Genomic DNA, 19,702 nt, shown 5'->3' with positions numbered 1-19,702 from the left:
AGATATAGAAATTTTAAAATCTAGGGATTTGGGATTTAGTGATTTGGAAATCTAGGGATTTGGGATTTAGTGATATGGAAATCTAGGGATTTGGGAATTTAGTGATTTGTAAATCTAGGGATTTGGGAATTTAGTGATTTGTAAATCTAGGGATTTGGGAATTTAGTGATTTGGAAATCTAGGGATCTGGGATTTAGTGATATGGAAATCTAGGGATTTGGGAATTTAGTGATTTGGAAATCTAGGGATTTGGGGATTTAGTGATATGGAAATATAGGGATTTGGGGATTTAGTGACATGGAAATCTAGGGATATGGGGATTTAGTGATATGGAAATCTAGGGATTTGGGGATTTACTGATTTGGAAATCTAGGGATTTGAGATTTAGTGATATGGAAATTTAGGGATTTGGGCATTTAGTGATATGGAAATTTAGGAATTTGGGCATGTAGTGATTTGGAAATCTAGGAATTTGGGGATTTAGCAATATGGAAATCTAGGGATTTGGGATTTAGTGATATGGAAATCTAGGGATTTGGGGATTTAGTGATTTGGAAATCTAGGGATTTGAGGATATAAAAGTTTGGGGATTTAGAGACTTAGGGATATAGTGATTTGGAAATCTGAAGATTTGAGAATTTAGGGATTTGGGTATCTAGGGATTTTGAAATCCAAAAACTTGAAAGTCTAGAAATTTAGGCCTATTTGATATTTAGAAATTGAAATACTTGAAAATTTTAGTGTTTGATGACTTTGAAATATGTAACTTTGAAAACTGCAAAAATTCAAAATTTTGAACTATGGTTGTTTAAAAATTTTAATGATATAAAGTTTAATTTTAAGAACTTGAAAATTGTCAAGTTTAATTTTGTAAAATTAAAAATTGTTAAGTATAAGTTCAAGACCAAGTTTTAAAAATTGTCATGTATGAATTTAAGTTTGAAAATACTCAACTTTCATTTTAAGGTTAAGTTTAAAAATTGTTAAACTGAAGATGAAGATCAAAATTAAAATTGTCAAACTTAAGTTTATGTTTAAGTCTGAAAATTGTCAAATTGAAGATGAATATAAAAATTAAAATTGTCAAGTTTAATTTTGTCTTTAATTTTAAAAATTGTTTAAGTTTAAGTGTTTAGAATTGTCATCTTTTATTTCAAGTTTAAGATCAAGTTTAAAAATCGTCAAGTTTAAGTTCAAAATTTACAGCTTGTCAAGTTTTTTTTAAACCTAAAAATTATTAAGCGGAAATTAAGTTTAAAAACTGCTTTAGTTTTTAAGTTTAAAAAAATCTAGTATTGTCATCCGAAGAAAGGCATCGTTGCACTCGAGTGTACATAGACGTACAAGAACGCACAAAAATGTCTGCTCGATGCGCAAAAACCGACTGCGTCGTCATTCAACATTTTCTAAAAAGCAAACGTTACGAATCGTCACGTGTTTCGTTTTTGAGTGCGGTTTCTATTCGTGGCATGGATTCTGACCGGTAACGTTTCCCGCATTCGATTTGCATGGAAATTGTCGATGTTCCAGTTTCATAGCGATTTAATATACACAGGGTGTTCCATAACCAGCTCCGCGGACTACGAGATGATTCTGGACGGAGATGATAATTGAAACCCACTTTCACACTACAAGAGAAGGTGTATTGTATAATTTATAGAAATTTGAGAAATTGAAATCTGCCAATTTTTATGTTAGACAATTTGGAAATTGGATAATAGGTAATTTGAAAATATTGAAATTGGAGAAAATAGAAATTTGAGAATTTTGGAATTTGTAAATTTTGGAATTTGTGAATTTTTGAATTTATGAATTTGCCAGTTTGTATATTTAGAAATATAGAAATTTAAGTATTTTGAAATTTTTGAATTTATGAATTTGCCAATTTGTACATTTAGAAATATAGAAATTTAAGTATTTTGAAATTTTGGAATTTGTGAATTTGGATATTTAGAAATGTAGGAATTTGAGAATTTTGAAACTATGAAAATTTTGATAAATTGAAATTTAGAAACAAAAAAGTTGTAAATAGACATTTGGAAATTTAGTAACTTAGTAATTTGGAAATTTAGAAATTAAAAATTTTAATATTTAGAAATGTAGGAATTTGAGAATTTAAAAATTTGAAGAATTAAAAATATAGAAAATTTGAGAAATTAAAATTTGCAAATTTAAAAATATAAAAATTTGAAAATTAGAAACCTCACTAAAACTAAAATTAAAATTAAAACTTCACCAACACATATTCACAATACTGTTCACAACATTCCTTAATTTAATGAACTAATAAATTAACGATCATACAAACAAATATAATTAACTATCGGAGATACTATGTTCATTAATCACAGAATTAATTAACGAGATTGAAAGTCGCGCGTTATTAGTTGTCAAAAATATGGCGGTGAACGTATTGACCCGCGTGAACCAGGTTGTTGGAGGTTTCACCGATCGGTGTCATTGGATGTAGAAACAACTTTTCTCTTTTCTTTACCGTTACATGGCTAGTCACGATTAGCGATTGCCAGGGACGCTCATTAATAATTCAGCGCAATACGTTGCATTCGAGGATGGCCACGGAGCCGGCGGCCATCTTGAACTACAAAAGGAACCTCTGTTGTTCAACAAACACCAAAATGGTACCGTTGATTGTATTGTACATATTTGCATTCTCTCCAACGAACATCTTTGCTTTCTTCTTTAAACAAATTTAAAATATAACAAGCTGAATGTCTTTGGTCAGATATCTTTGTTGTTATTGTTAATTTTGTTGTTATTAGTATAGTTGCAATTAATATGTATCTTAACTGTAATTTGTGTTCATAATTGACATATAGTTTAGCTGTAATTAATGTGTAGTTACAATAATGTGTAGTTAGTGAATATTTAATTAAATATGTAAATTAAATGTAAGTAACAATTGAATTAAATATATAGATAAATAAATATTTTAGTTGTAATTGTAACATGTAGTTGTAATTAGCTGTATATTATAATTTTATAATACATAAATAATATGTAATTATTCTATATGTTATGTTTTATTAATGTTTTTATAATACACTTTAGTTATAATTAAGACTAATTATTAGTTGAACAAATTGGTCTAATAAATTTATATACAAGAATAATTTTTTGTAATTATGTAAGAATAATTTGTTGTAGTTATTTAATATAATAAGAATTTCATAATTATTTAATATAACAATAATTTGTTGTAGTTATTTAACATAATAAGAATTTAATAATTATTTAATACAACAATAATTTGTTGTAATTTTTATAACATAAAAAAAATTTGTTCTAGTTATATAATATAAAGTGGATATAAAAAAGTGTTCTTTCCTTCAGTTGAAACCATAAATTTTATTCGATTGAATGGGTTACGAGAGATATCCTGTATTATTTATAACGCCATTTATGTAACCTGTGGTTAATTCAACTGAAATGCTAAACGTACTACCTAGGATATAGTTACGTGCATTATTTATGTAAAAGATATAATAACAATTGTAAGGATCACTATAAAATAACAAATATATAAATTATTTTTTATTTGCATTGTGGTGAATAAATTTTAATCTGTAATTTATTGCGGTGATAATAGAAAGATTTGTTAATTCACGATTAATTTGCTTAATTTGTATAAATGTGGTTCTATAGATATTAATTTTGTTTTATGTACAATTTTATATTTATTATGTGATTATTAAAATGTGTCGTTTTTATTTAAAAATTTCATCGTTATTTACCTATATATTTAGTATTGTGAATTGAATTTATATATAAATAAAGAAAAATGTGATAAAGGAACCTAAAAAATTGTTGAAATAACAAAATCAATTGAGGGGTTCAATATTACAGTGATAAGAATTCAAATTTCGCGCCGTGGTATTTTAAATTACGCGCCATCGGAAATGAAGTCATAAAGCAAACGACGCTTGCTATTTATTATTACGCAATGCACGCACTACTTTTACTAATAGTTTTAGTTATCATTCTGAATAACTTTATACAATTAGTTTTTAAAATTTCTTAATTTGGTAATATTAATAGAGGAATACAAATAACACTGTTTAATTTATTTTTGATTATTTTTAAATTGTTTAATGATAATTTTATAATTCACCTCGAAATGTTAGTAAAGCAATGGTATTAACAGAGGTTGGTTTATTTTTTACTATTATTAAATTATGTACTGATAATTTAAGTCAGTAATTTATTTTGAAACGTTAACAAAGTGCTGCAAATATCACAGTCTCTATTCAATAACTTTTAATTTCTTCCACAAATTACTCGATATAAAATCAATTTTTAAGTCAGTATAAAACTAAATACGTTCACAAAATTGTAACACATTCTATTATCCTAAAAATATGTCACAATAAATAACCCTTGTACGGCAATATAACAAACGTAATAAACACGCGTAAAAGTGTAAACACACACATAAACGTGAAAACATAAGAGAAAAACGAAACGCTATTGAAATTCTACGTCCGTAGCATCTTCTCTCATTTTGCAGATATCGTTACTCAAGATCGAGAGAGTTCACTTGGTCGATCGATGTTTTCACCGTCACGATTTGATTAATATCACGGCTAACCTGCACGTTTTGATTCGAATTAAACGTGACGATGGTACAGGTGCTCGTGAATCATCCTTTCCTCGGTCACAAGATTTATCTAACCGAATGTTGAAACTCACTGTACTCGTCTGAGAAAGGCGAATTTGCCGTTTGTTGACGCAAAATTTTAACTTTCTAATTCGCACCATTTTAGGAACATTTTTAAACACTGTTAGCACATCTGTTACTGGTATTGATGAAAGATGTTGTAATAATAATTAGACACATATATTGTTTATTTATACACTAGATATTACTTTTAATATATTTTAGGAAAAACGGTGATTGTTAAGGAAGATAACTGCGTGTTGATCATGCGCGGAATGAACCTTTCGTTACGAGGTTACGCCTGACACTATCTACTTAAAACAAACGAAAAACTGCACTAGGAGGCGCTAACATTCTGCACTCAAAAAAGCGGGAAATCGAAAACATATAAGTAGTGTAAATATGTATTTAGTATTACTAGTATTAATATGTGTTTAATATTATTAGTATTTATATATGTATTTAATATTATTAGTATTAATATATACTTAATATTACTAGAATTAATATTTATTTAATATAATTAATATTAATATGTATTTAATACATATTACTATAAATATTGAATTACTTTTTGAAACCAATGCATTTTGTATGTTTTAATTTTTTCACACATTATTTAATAATATACTTAAAAGATATTACTAAGAAAAGTATACTTAAGATATTTATTTCATTGACACCTACATTATAAAACTATTAATTTTTTAATTGCATTTGACATTTAACAGACTACATAAAGGTAAAGTAGAAATAGTAGAATAGAAAGTTAAGACTCAAAATCACGACTTCGTGACAGCAACCGTCAAAGTATTAATTGTATTAGTAACTTTCCGTGATCAAGTTTAGATAGTGCTAAAAGCAATGCACAGTTGCGTAAAAGAAAATGGCGGTACCGTCACGCGAGGGAGTTTGAAAATCGCGCGCAATTTATTAATCGTCAAAGATTTGCATTATACTTCACGAGAATTTAATATAAGAATAATATGATAAAAATAGTTCAAATATTAATAAACGATTGTAATAAATCGTTAATATTGACATTACAACATCAAAAGTCAAATAAATCGTGTTTACATAGAATTTGTGTCATCGACCGAAAAGTAGAGCGATTATCTTATCACAATTAATATATCGATAAATAAGTAGTGCATTTCCTGAATTCCTCAAAAATTCGACGGAAATAAGTGTTGTAATAATTCTATTCGAAAAAAAATATTGAAAATATCGAAAAAACAATTATTCGTACACCTGTCAAAATAACTCATTGTTCACAGTTAGGTTAAGAACTTGTATTCATAGTAATCTGCAGCAGTGAAATTAAAACTGAAACTTGAAAATAATAAATAATTGTTTAAACTATAACTAAAATTTAATAATTTTTAAACACCTCTCTTAATACTTTGTTACAAAATGTTACACCCTTCACACTAAATGCGTAAAATATCTCCACGTAAAAGTGACCGTATTCAAATGAAAGTTCAAAAAAATCATAAAACCTTGATATTTAACACGTTGACCGTCACGCTGAATTTTCAGAAAATTTTCGTAAACACTTTTATTCTTAACTAACCTAAATATGTTCACAATATTTTGTTACACTATCCACAGTTCTAAATTAACATAAATATTTCCAATTAGATAAATAAATTCTTAATAATACAGATTCATATGGTAAATTAAACTTCACTATAGCAGTCAATGTATTATAACACGTTTCCGAAAATCAAGGAACACTTGTCTGAAAATGATCGCAATCGATTAACGAGTTATTCGAGGTCGTGACGTTAGCAGAGTGAGCGTGTAGGTCTTTTCGATCTCGTTTCGAATTTGTTCGATTATCGCAGGACAGAATCGACCACGAGGTCGTCGTTCGACGAAAGTGAGAGGGCTCGGGTAACCCGGAAGGACAAAACGAGTTCTCGGTACTTGTTACAGCGAAGGTCCTCAGGAACGCGTAGGTAGACTGTCACTGTTCCACCGATTTACGGGACAGATATCGGCAAACTTTTCTCGATTCACTTTTCTTCCAAGTTTTTTAACCTTGCCGCAAATGATTCCGGTACCTCGCGGTTCAGGCCTTGGATTCCGGAATAAATAATTGCGACGCCGAGATAATCTGTTTACGCGAATCTCAGGGAGAGATTTTGCAATTAATAATTGCACATATACATTTATTTATACACTTAACATTACTTTTAATACACTACTTTAAGATTTTATTTAAAATACTACTTTAAGCTTTTATTTAATATACTACTTTATGATTTTTAATATTTAAGATTGCTGTGCGTTGAAGATCGTGCCAAGTGGTCCATTTTTAGGTTACGCTTAAAAGACGTGAAACTGTCTACTAAAAGGAAACGAAAAACTGCACTAGGAGGTGCCAACTATGTGCACTTATAAGAGCGGGAAATAGAAAAATCCTTCGGTTTTAATTGAAAGGAATTCAAGAATTTCGAAAGTATCAATTTCGTCGATTGATCAACGGTCGTTTGCAACACGGATTAATTAATCATAATTGCGTCAGTGGTTCTCAAAGTGGGCGTAGAGCTATATGCAAATTTTTTGGTAGTTTTTAAATATCCGGTACAGATTAGTAATTCAATAATATGGAAATTAGTAACTGTCAGTTAGGTTCTAATAAATAATAAATATAAACTGTAATTTGTTAAATGTGAGCTACAAATTGTTAAGTGGCGAGAAGTATTACAAAAGAAAATGGAAGTTGATAGCAATAATATTGTGTGAAATTGTGAAGTGTTAATATTTATATTGTTTCATGAATATTTTGTAATTCCTTAATTTGTGAGATAATTTTAATGATTGTCTAATAGAAACAATATTATATATTTCTGAATGTTAGAATTAGTCTGTGAAGTATAATGTCACAGTTTATATTTGTTTTATTAATTAGTTTATATTTGTTTTTAGTAATATAGAATATTTAACTGATTTATTTTGATAACATATAATATTACTTAACTGATTTATTTTGATAATGTATAATATTATTTAACTTGTTTATCTTGATAACATATAATATCATTTAACTCATTTATTTTGATAATATATAATATTATTCAATTGATTTAATTAATCTGGCAATATGTAATATTATTTTATACATTTATGTTTTGCAATAAATTTTAGGAGAAACTTTTTGTTTAATATTTGTTGTCCAATATTTAACTAACAATTAATAATAAAAGTAACTAACATGATTAAAAGTCTAACAAACAATTGAAGGTAATTTTGCATTACAAGAATTGTTATTATGTCTATCTTTTTTAAAAAATTGTAAAATAATGTAACACATAGTAAAGATCCCTTAAAATAATTTCTATAACTATTAGACAAATAAATAAATAAAACTAGTATTATATTATAAAAAATTGTTCTTATAATATTTTATCCTTGATTTTAACAACTTGCAAATTAATTTTAATTTTTTTTAATAAACTGTATAAATATTACTTCTCATCTAATATGTAACAACCCTTCATAAAAACCACCAACAAAAATAATTTCTACAAATATTTAACAAATATGTAAAATTAGTATTTTTAATATTTAATATTAATAATAGTTAATATTTACCTACTTCTGCAAAATTAAAAGATATAGTCATATTTAATAAAACGTACATCATTTATGCAATTAATGCACCGCCAAATAAAAGAATCCAAAAAGTCACTAAAAATCACCAGTTCCTTTCAAAAAACCTTGCAACGGTACAAAAAATCCTCTGAATTACAATGCCCAGAAATGATGCAATTATATTCAGCACTTTTTGCGTGCAGCACGTCAAAACGTTTCAGTTGTCAAATTCGCTCGGTATCGACACGCGGCTTAAATGGCCGAAATATCGTCCTATCAGTCTGGCCACGAAGGTGGAAAAAAGAAGAAGGAAAAAGAATGACACAACCCTGTCACGATCTCGATGTATGTTTTAATCCTTTCCGAATCGATCTCTTTTCAGACCGGTTCCACGGTGGTCTTACATGAATCCACGCGTGATGTAATATCGTTCGAATGGAAAAAATAAAACGAGTTTGAAAACGGAGCCGGCTCGTGTTGAAAAGAAACGAAAAATGAATACTAAAAAGTGTTCTTTTCGAAAACCGCAAACTATGGGTTTGAAAAAAGTCATACAATCGACTTCAAACTTTGATGAACTGGCTTTTTTCACAAGTCAACATTTTAATTTTTAAATAAATTGTGTGTATAAATCATTTGTGAAAAGTAAAAGTTTCATATCTAGCTTTGAGACATTTAAAGTGCGTTCATATATGAATCATTTATAAATTTAATTAAATATTTTTTAGTTTTGTATAAATCATTTATAGATTTCTAAAACATTCTATATTTGTATATAAATCATATATAAATCATAAATCATTATCACTTATAATTTGAATTTCCAATTTTATATTTATACATGAACTTCTAAAATTTACTATATTTCCATACAGATTATAATTTCACTTAAAAATATATTCATACATAAATCCTCTATAAATTTAAAAATGTGTCCTAAATCCATAAATTTAACACAAATTCTTGTGCGTATAAAATGAATATTAACCGTAAAATAAACTTCCATCATTAAAAACACCCCAACCGTTTGAGAAAACTCGAGGAGTAAATCGCGAGTCTCCAAAGTTTTTCTCGTTTCTTCCCGTTCGTTTTCCACGATACGACAGTTTCGCAAAGAAAATAGCGCATATTTCAAGATCGCACTCACCATGATCCGTCTAGTTTTTCGTGCAAGCGTAACGTTCCCAGAGTAGCACCAAGATCGTGGACGAAAAAACGCGTCGGACCGCGCTCGAGCGGGAAACTAGCGATCGAATGCGGCAAAAACAAGTGTCCAAAGTGGAACCGAAGTGGAAAAAACGAAGAAGCGTGATCGATACGAATCAATGATCGAGGATCCACCGCCACATGATGGCAGAACTGTCACTGACAACAGTTCAGAAAGCACTGACCGTAGTGAACCAGAGCCCCCTGTCATTCTCCCCCTCTCTTTCACGCACAAACACTTTGGTTTCTCTGCTATATAGCTAGTACGAATGTTTCAACTCCCTTCTTCCAGCAGCTCCTTTCTGTAGCCTCGTTTCTATCCATTTTCCTGCTTTCTTTCGGTGTCCAAATTACGAACATCAGCTGCGAGGGACAGCAATCTTAAGACACGTTTTCTCGAGTATTCTCAAAATCTCCAGATTCAAAATTCTGCTAACGTTATGGAAATTTCAAACTGATAAAGTTCATACATATAAATCATTCTCGTCTTTAAACAAAAATTTGATAAAAAATCTTTATGGAAAAATATATCATTTATGGAAAAAAATTTTAAGTAAGAAAATTTTGCTACCTCGTATATTCTTGAAATTGCCGCTGTCCTTGTCTCTCCGCCATGGAGTGACGTAAGAGAGACGAGGACCACCATAGTTCGTATTTCGCCGCCATGAGGCGCTCAAAGTCGACGTACAGTTCTATATTAGTAAAATTCGTTATGGGAGGAAATAGTGCAGCAAAACCATGGTGTCAACATTGTCCGCCTGGAAACAATTAAACGCACCTTTCATTTTGTGTACAGTTAGAGCGGTGTACGCGATTATGTACACGCATGAGCGTTCCGTTGGGAATAGACGGGTGATAGACCGGCGTTGAATCGGTGAAGGAAGTGAAGCATGTTTGGAATACTGTTGGTGATTTTGATTGAACAAGTATGTGAACAGCTAAGAGGAACGTTGCGTTTAATACTATGCGAGTGAGGGGGTTAGGTAACGATATCTGGAAGTACGGTAATTTTGACGTATTTAGTTTCTGTTACGATTCGATTTGCATTTATTCGTTCTTTTGTATGCTACAGGTTGCAATTCTGAGTTTTTTCACTTGAAATTTTTAGGATAGACTTGTGACGCACTAAATTATCGTTTTCGATAATTTTTTACAAGTAGAATTAACTGGAAGCGCGTTAAAAGCTCTGTAGCTTATTAGTGGCGACGATACTTGGTGGTCGTTGACGTCGGTCGTGATGAAATGAAGAATAATCGTGTTTGGTATCGTTTTCGATAGTTTCAGACACGTTTAATCGATTGGAACGACTTTAACATTTCTGCATTCCGTTTTTGTTCTACCTATATGTTTATGGTAGGTTCTCGAAATTTTACTCGTTCGAATTCGTGTGGATAATTAATATTGAAGCATAATGTGTTTTATGTGTGAACCAGTGTATTATCGCGTCAAACTTTAAATGAGATTAAATTGAAGGTGAATACCATATAAGACGCTAGAGAAACATATAGTGACGAGAAAAAATATTGGAAACTCCTGATTCTAGTATAATGAAGAAAGAAATAAATAATATTTCTATTTCTGATTACTAAATTGTTTAGGAAGCATTGGAAATATTCTAACGTGATCAGTACTCTAGTTTTTTAAATTACAATGAATAATGTTTGATAAATTATAATGGTAGTTAAAAAGTATTCGGAAATAGTTTCCCGCCATTTTTCAAAATCATATTGGTGACTAACTCGAAATTGTTTTAATTGCAATCTTACCGACATTCTACTATAATAACAATAATAAAAATGATGATAATATTCTTTCCAACAGACTCTCTTGAAAGGAATGAACATATGACAAAAGAGCGAATGAATTTTTCCTCCATTCTCCGCCATTTTGTATTAATACCTTAGTCCAGTTGCGTGGGATATATCACATGTTTTACCAGTCTTAATACATCCGTTTAAAAGTCAGAAACTTGGAAAAGTCGGAATATCCATTCGTATCCCGATTGATTTATTATATGACCAGTTGCAAATTAAATTCAAATGCGTCTGGTAAGAAGTGGACCGCAGGATTTGCGAACCGGTTTCTTCAACGGCAAAGCAACACGAATGTGCAACTTTGAACTTTGTAGGATGCTAGTAACGTTTAGGAAACTGTCCAAATATCTCTATTCTTGTATTTATTTATTCATGTATATAACAAAGTTATATTTATAGAAAAATGATAAGTAAACATGTTTTTACTTGAAGTTTATTTTATAATAAATAAAAATATAACAAGTAATTAACAATGATAAAAATTTAGTAAATAATAAATAATACTAAATATATATAGGTAAGAAATAGTAGAAATAATAAATAATTGTTTTAATTATTCTTTGAATTATAACATTTTAACTGACATTGTAACTAACAGGATAATTAGAATAATAATATTGTAACTAATATAAATATTGAAAAATGATTATACTTTAAAATATTTAACGAATATGAAATTTATACATATAATAAAATTATACATAAGCGTACTTTATTTAAAGTTAGTTCTATAATAGATAATAATAAAAATATAACAAGTTATGTATAGTAATACAAATTTAACAGGTAATCAAAAATAATGAATACTTAATAATTGATAAATATTAATAAATATATAATAAGTAATAAATTATTACAAATATGTAAGCAACATATAACAATAAAAGTATAACAAATAATAAATGGTAATAAAATTTTAATACAAATAAATAATAATAATGTAACATGTAGTAAATAATAATAAATATGCATAATAACTGATAAATAGTAATAACTTAGAAATTTAGAAATGTAAATTTAGGATTTGAAAATTTGTAAATTTAGGAATTTGGGAATTTGGGAACTTAGGAACATGGACATTTTTTATTATAAAATTTGAAATTTTGAGAATTTTTAAATGTAGAAATTTGAAAATTTGAGAATTTTGAAATGTACAAATCTGAAAATTTGAAAAATTCCTAAAGTAACTATTCAAAAATTTAGAAATTTGGCAATATATAAATTTGACAATTCTAATATTCAGAAAAATAGCAATCCAAAAAACTTAAAAACATGAAACATAGTACACCAATAAAAGTTAAACACAGCCTGTCAAAAATAAAACTACAGTTATGGAATACAACAGACAACGTCATAAAACAAAAATACAATTACGTAATATTATACATAACGTCACATACCAAAAATGCAACCATGTAATCTGATAGATAACGTCACTCAACAAAAATGCAAGCATGTAACACTATAGATAACGTTACATAAAAATGATAAGAAAATTTAGCATTTCACGTTTCCATGAATGGAACGTTCTCCAGGCATTAGAAATATTTGAGCCCGTTCGCAGAATAAGAAAGCTTTTAAGTCTTTCATAATAATCGTTAGCGTATTTACATCGCAATGTCGTACCGTGAAAAAATATAGAAAGTCTACTGCGTTTATGCTTAACAGTTGCTTGCCATGAAAATGTTCTCACATGCGTTACAAAATAACGGGGGAAACAGTATCGATCATTGATGTTGTATCGATAAATTCCTCCGGTACTTCCATACGAGTTTACATTTCAAAGCATAATTTTTCTTCCCTCAACAAATAAAAGCTCCAAACTATTATTACTAAGAATTATAAAGATTTTTATGGGTCGTTTTGAAACTAGCCAGAAATCGTTTCATAATTGAATTAAATTACGACTCCAGTTTCTGTGAATTGCTTAATTTTAGCAGAACCTGTTTACTGTATTTATAACATCTGTTTTATAGAGTCTGGCGATTCAGAGCATCTTACGAAACAGTGTTCGATTATCAGTTTAGTGAATTTCAAAATGTTAAAAATAAACACCGAATATAAAAATTTTGAATTATGAAGCGATGATGATAAAAAAGGGGGTATTGTACGCGAAATAGAAGAAAGCATTAAACGATGTGAATATATTATATTTTCCGTAAGAAATTCGCAGAAATATGCATAGCATATTAATCGTACGACATATGGTATAACGTGTGTACATAGAATGACGTTAGATTACACTGTGTACTTAAGAATAAATAATCCTTACGATATAATGAACGGTTCAAAAGAGTTTTCATGGTACTAGATTCGAAATTGCACACGGTGTATATGACGCATAACGCGTTATCGATCGTTTTATAAATCGATTCGGAACAACGACGAGGCGGAAGTGGTATACGGAGCCGAGGCCGATCTTGTTCCTGTCTGCATACTTTCCGTTTGGTCTTCGTTTATTTTCCTTCCATTCAATTTTCATCCTTACTGTTGCTTCGAAATGGTCGCCCTTTTGTTGTCATTCGAGAATACATTCACGTAATCTTCGCTTAAGAAATGTATTTACTCGCTGTCATGCAATATACAAAGAGAAACTTAAAAGGTAAAAAAAAAAGCGAGGAAGAGAGACGGACGCAACGATGTGAAAGTCAAACCAATTAATATCGATGCGCAATCATTGGCGTAACTAGGATCTTTAGGGAGCCGTTTTCGAGCCGACTCGCGTTATATCGCCACGCGTAAAACTGTGGCGAATTTGGTTACAGTTGGTTTTAGAGCTACGAGTTGATCACCGCGCGTAATATCGCCGTACGTTCAATCATTATGTGTTATATCGCTGTACGTTATATAGCCACGCGTTATATCGCCGTACATTATATAAGCACGCGTTATATCGCCGTGTGTCAAATTACAGGTTGTACGTCCGTTTGTTATATTGTTACGCGATATAAGGCCACGCGTTATATCGCCGTACGTTATATAGCCACGCGTTATATCGCCGTCCATTACATTACCAGGCGTTATATCGCCGTGTGTCAAACGATTACAGGTTGTACAACCGTGCGTTATATTTTTAGGAGATATATGGCCACGCGTTATATCGCCGTACGTTATATAGCCACGCGTTATATCGCCGTCCATTACATTACCAGGCGTTATATCGCCGTGTGTCAAACGACTACAAGTTGTACGACCGTGCGTTATGTTGTTACGCGATATATGGCCACGCGTTATATCGCCGTGTGTTATGTGGCCCTGCGGTAAATTACCGAGCGTTATATCGCCACCCATTAAATAATTACGCAAATCCATTGAATAGCCACGCGTTAATTTTCCTCGCATTAGATTGCATATGCGTTATATAGCCATCCGTCAGATCATCACGCATTGTACAGCCACACGTTACATAGCCACTCGTTGAATTGCAATACGTTGAATCTTTACATAGTGTGTAACTACGCGTTAGATTACCACGTGTTATATCGCCACGCGTTAAATCGCAGTGTGGTAGATTGTTGCAAATTTTATATATTCACGCAGTGCATCGTCTTGCGTTCTATTACCAGCTGTATAATCTCCACATATTATACAGCCACACATTAGATCGCCTCTCGTTATATTGCAACGCGTTAGATCTCGACATATTGTATAGTTATGTGTTAGTATACCACGCGTTGTACCGCAACGCATTACATCACAACGCGTTAGATCACCACGCGTTGTATCACAACGCATTAGATCACTACGTGTTGTCTTATCTCGCGTTATATCACCATCCGTTGAACCGCCACACGTTATATATCGTCACGTGTATATATAGACACGCGTTACATCTTCACATATTGTACAGTCGTGCGTTAGGTAACCACTTGTAAACGCTTCAGTTCTTCATATGTCAGAATGGTAAGATCACCACCCATTAGATCGACACGCGTTTTATCGCCATTCATTGTATATGTTAGATCTCAATATGTATACTCATGCAATATATCGTTACACGTTATATGGTCATGCGTTGTATAGCTACGCATATATCGTTACACGCTAGATAGCTACTCCTTACAGGCGTCGTACACCTTGTTATATCGTCACATACCACGTCAGGCAACATATCGTTTTACGTTACATTACCACGCGTTGTACACCTACACATATGGTCATTCATCGTATGGCATTATCACGTATTGTAAAGCTCCGTCTTCCGTTATATGGCCACTCAACACATTAGGGGTACATCCTCGCAATATATGACCTCTCGTTATATGACCACTCTATCACGCGTAGTTCACCAATGCAATATATCATCACGCGTCACAAATCCCCGCGTTACATTACCAGTTGTACATCCACGCGAAATATCGCCGTATATAGCCACGCAGTATATGGCCACGTGTTATACGATCACACGTTACATTATCACGCGTATATCTCCGCAATATATCGCCATCCCTTATATAACCCCGCGTGACGTTAAGACTTGCATCCTTCTCGCGATATATGGCCATTTGTTATATGGTCACACGCTACATTATTACGCGTAGTATATCTGCATATTACCATCTATTGTATAGCCCTGCGTGACAGTTCCTCTTGTATCCGCGCAATATATGGCCACGCGATATATCGCCACTTGTTATACGTACACATATTACATTATAACGCGTAGTATATCGACGCAATATATCATCATCCGTTATATGACCCCGCGTAGCATTATGACTTGTTATATTTCCGCGGTATATATCGCCACGCAATATGGTCTCACGTTATATTACCACGCGCAGTATACCCACGCAATATATCATCATCCGTTACATAGCCCCGCGTAACATTACCACTTGCATATCCTCGCGATATATCGCCACGCGTTATATGGTCTCCCGTAACATTGTCGTACACAATACCAACACAATATATCGTCATTCATTATAAAACCTTGCGTAACATCTGTTGCATATCCTCGCGATATATCGCCACGCGTTATATGGTCTCCCGTAACATTTTCGTGCACAATACCAACGTAATATATCGTCATTCGTTATAAAACCTTGCATAACATCTATCCTCGCGATATATCGCCGTGCGTTATATGGTCTCAAGTAACATCGTGCACAGTATACCCACGCAATATATATTCGTTATAAAACATTGCGTAACATTTGTTGAATATCCTTGCGATATATCGCCACGCGTTATATAGCCACGTTACCTAATCAGGTGACATATTTCCACATTAGCTCGTAGCCCCATTTCAGCCCCCCACCTAGTTACGCCACTGCGCACAGTATACTTCTGGCGTTGCTCGAGACGCGAGATTCAACCTGAGATTAGAAAGACGAAGAAAACGACCCGTTCAATCCAGCCGCTCGTTACTTTGCATGCCAAACGGGAAAGTTACTACGAACAGGTAACCACGAAGAATTAGATTGTTGAATAATTTGCTCCAGCTACTTTGGTTCTCCTCCGCGTCAGCCTCGCTCCTCCTTATTCGTTTTTGGTGTTCGCGAACGACACTTGGCTCCTTCCTGATCCAACCGTTCGGTCGAGCATTGCACAACTCCGTCGCAGCCATCTCGCGATTTCTCTTCTTCTTCTTCCTCCTCATTGTTCTATCCTTTTTGTTATACGTCTTTTGTTTTTTTGGTTTGGTTTTATAGTTTCTCTCGGTTTTTCTTCGACCGCCGCTAAACGATCCGACCTCTTCTCCTTCTTTTTTTTGTCTCTGCCGATGGTGCCTTCTGATGCTCTTCGCCTCCTCCCCTACCCGGTTGCGGTTCTACGTCCTGATTACATGATTATGCATTTGCCTTTCTCGGCCCAGGGATTGTTCTTCTTGTCGGGCGCGTGTATCAGCGGGTCAGTCTTCTCGTTCTCTTCGACGTACTCCCTCATTCTGCAAACAGGAAATGGTATCGGTTAGGTCATAATTTGATTATGTGGCACAGGTGTTAGGGAAATATGATGGGTATACAAGCTAAGAGTCTACTGTTTTTTAAGGAATTTGTGATAATTGGATTAATGAATTCTTGTCTGGCATTTTCGGAGAACTGATTGAATTCATCTGTAGCATACTTTTTTTATTGGAAGAAGGTTCATGGTGGGATGAAAGAATAGTAATGAAATTGGTTAGGTTATATATAAGAAAGTTGTGATGTAACCTAACTTAACCTGAAGAAGTTTTGTTGGTATCAGTTTACTCTTTTATTATTGTTTCAGATTCTTGTTTTATTATTTTGGTATTCTACTATTTTTCTACTGCGTTATTACAATGTTTCAGTATTCTGTTATTTTATCATTTTACTGTTTCGCTATTTTACTATTTTTATATTTTGTTAAATCTACTAGTCTAATATTTCATTATTCTTCTTTCCGCTGTTCCACTATTTCACTATTTTATTATTCTACTATTCTACTATTCACTATTCACTATTCTACTATTCACTATTCTACTATTCACTATTCTACTATTCACTATTCTACTATTCACTATTCTACTATTCACTATTCTACTATTCACTATTCTACTATTCACTATTCTACTATTCACTATTCTACTATTCACTATTCTACTATTCACTATTCTACTATTCACTATTCTACTATTCACTATTCACTATTCTATTATTCACTATTCTGCTATTCACTATTCTGCTATTCACTATTCTGCTATTCACTATTCTGCTATTCACTATTCTACTATTCACTATTCTACTATTCACTATTCTACTATTCACTATTCTACTATTCACTATTCTACTATTCACTATTCTACTATTCACTATTCTACTATTCACTATTCTACTATTCACTATTCTACTATTCACTGTTCTACTATTCCAACATTTTACTATTCTACTATTTTACTATCCCATCATTGCAGTATTTCACTATTCTACCATTCTACAATTTTACTATTTCGCTTTTGTACTGTTCCACTATTCACTATTCTTCAGTAATACTATTCCACAATTTTACTATACCAACATTAACTATTCCATCATTTTACTATTCTACTCTTCCACTACTTTAGAATTCTACTATTCTACCATTCTACAATTTTACTATTCCACTTTTGTACTGTTTTACTATTTCACTATTGTCCAATATTACTATTCTGGCATTCCACTATTCTACTATTTCACCATTCTAGTATTTAACTATTCTACTATTCTTCCAATCTATAATTTTACTATTCCATCCTTCCACTATTCCACTATTTCCCTATTCACTATTTCACTATTTTAACGCCACATTATTCCATTATTTTGTTACTCTACTATTTAACTACACTAATGATTGTATTATATTATAGAGCAACGCTGATATTTCACTATATTACTATACTACTGCTGCACTCATCTCGTTGGTTATAGTAACAAATCTCAAAGTATGATGAAACGTTTAGTCAGACCTTCCCTCTCATAAAGTCGAGTCTGAGTCATACTGTGACCACACTAGAACCCGATGCATAAGCATTTGCGCTTAAAGAAAACAGTACAGCAGTCATGTAACAATATAGTAATGCAATGAAACATTGGAATAAGACAATAGTAGTATAGTAATAGAACAAAATAATATTATAATGATTATAGTATTGTTATGATATTGTCATAATGGTGTAGTGGAAGTTTAGAACGGTATTATAGAATTAGATGATTAACGGAGGTAGTAGTACAATAGTATAGTAGCAGAGTAGCATACTATAGTAGTATTGTAATAAGGAATTTGTCTATTTAAACAGAATAGTAAAATAGTAGAATTGTGGAACAGTGAAATAAAAGCATTGTAGTAAAGAAATATAGTATAGTAGTAGTATAGTTGTGGGATAGTATAGTGACATAAGCGAATAGTATACACATGAGGTAGAATAGTAGTGTAATATAATAGTGGGGTTGAAAGTAGTAAAAATAAAATTAGTAGTAATAAGTATAGTAACAGTATATAGTAATACATATGGTAATAACATAGTGATAGTAATCATGTGGTAATAATATAATGATAATGTTACATTAGTAGCAATTAGTATAGTAGTAGTTTATAATAATATATAAATAACGCAGTGATGATATTTTAATAATATATCATCATTAGAAGTAAGTATAGTAATATTGTAAGAGTAGTATAAGTATAGTGATAATACATAATAATATAGAAGTAACATAGTAATGGTAGCAATAAGAATATAGTAATAACATAAAAAAAATACATATAATAAAATTACTAGTATAGTAGTACTAGTATAGTATTTGTATTAGTAAGTATAGTAATAGTATATGAATAATAATATAGAAATAACATAATAAGAATGTAGTAAACATATAGTAATAACATAATAAAAACATAATAAGATTATAGTACTAGTATAGTATTTGTATTAGTAAATATAGTAATAGTATATGTATAATAA

General features: G+C 31.3%; 2 protein-coding genes and 1 long non-coding RNA gene across 5 annotated transcripts in view; 1 reads left to right on the top strand and 2 right to left on the bottom strand.

Annotated features, from left to right (window-relative positions):
- Positions 1-9,672, bottom strand: part of Cht7 (chitinase 7) — a 43,155-nt gene extending 33,483 nt beyond the window's left edge. Inside the window, exon 1 of the mRNA XM_012282144.2 lies at positions 9,423-9,672. Within this exon, the coding sequence (XP_012137534.1) occupies positions 9,423-9,425 (3 nt within the window). The 5' untranslated portion in view covers positions 9,426-9,672. The remainder of the gene's footprint in view (positions 1-9,422) is intronic.
- A 560-nt stretch (positions 9,673-10,232) lies between these two features.
- Positions 10,233-11,752, top strand: LOC143265016 (uncharacterized). Of its 2 annotated transcripts, none has more exons than XR_013039057.1 (3): positions 10,233-10,480; positions 10,590-10,834; positions 11,303-11,752. It is a non-coding gene; the product is annotated as an uncharacterized LOC143265016 (long non-coding RNA). The 2 variants fall into 2 exon arrangements; XR_013039056.1 differs by having other exon boundaries at positions 10,233-10,485.
- Positions 11,753-13,424: 1,672 nt separating this feature from the next.
- The window catches only part of Ggamma30A (guanine nucleotide-binding protein subunit gamma-e), a 46,133-nt gene continuing 39,855 nt past the window's right edge, over positions 13,425-19,702 (bottom strand). For both annotated transcript variants that reach the window (XM_012282148.2, XM_003701905.3), the window contains one exon: positions 13,425-17,188. In XM_012282148.2, the coding sequence (XP_012137538.1) occupies positions 17,083-17,188 (106 nt within the window). In that variant the 3' untranslated portion in view covers positions 13,425-17,082. The remainder of the gene's footprint in view (positions 17,189-19,702) is intronic.

The sequence above is a fragment of the Megachile rotundata genome, chromosome 8, assembly GCF_050947335.1.
Source record: "Megachile rotundata isolate GNS110a chromosome 8, iyMegRotu1, whole genome shotgun sequence".
Classification (NCBI taxonomy): Eukaryota; Metazoa; Arthropoda; class Insecta; order Hymenoptera; family Megachilidae; genus Megachile; species Megachile rotundata.
This window is presented reverse-complemented; position numbering and strand designations above follow the sequence as displayed.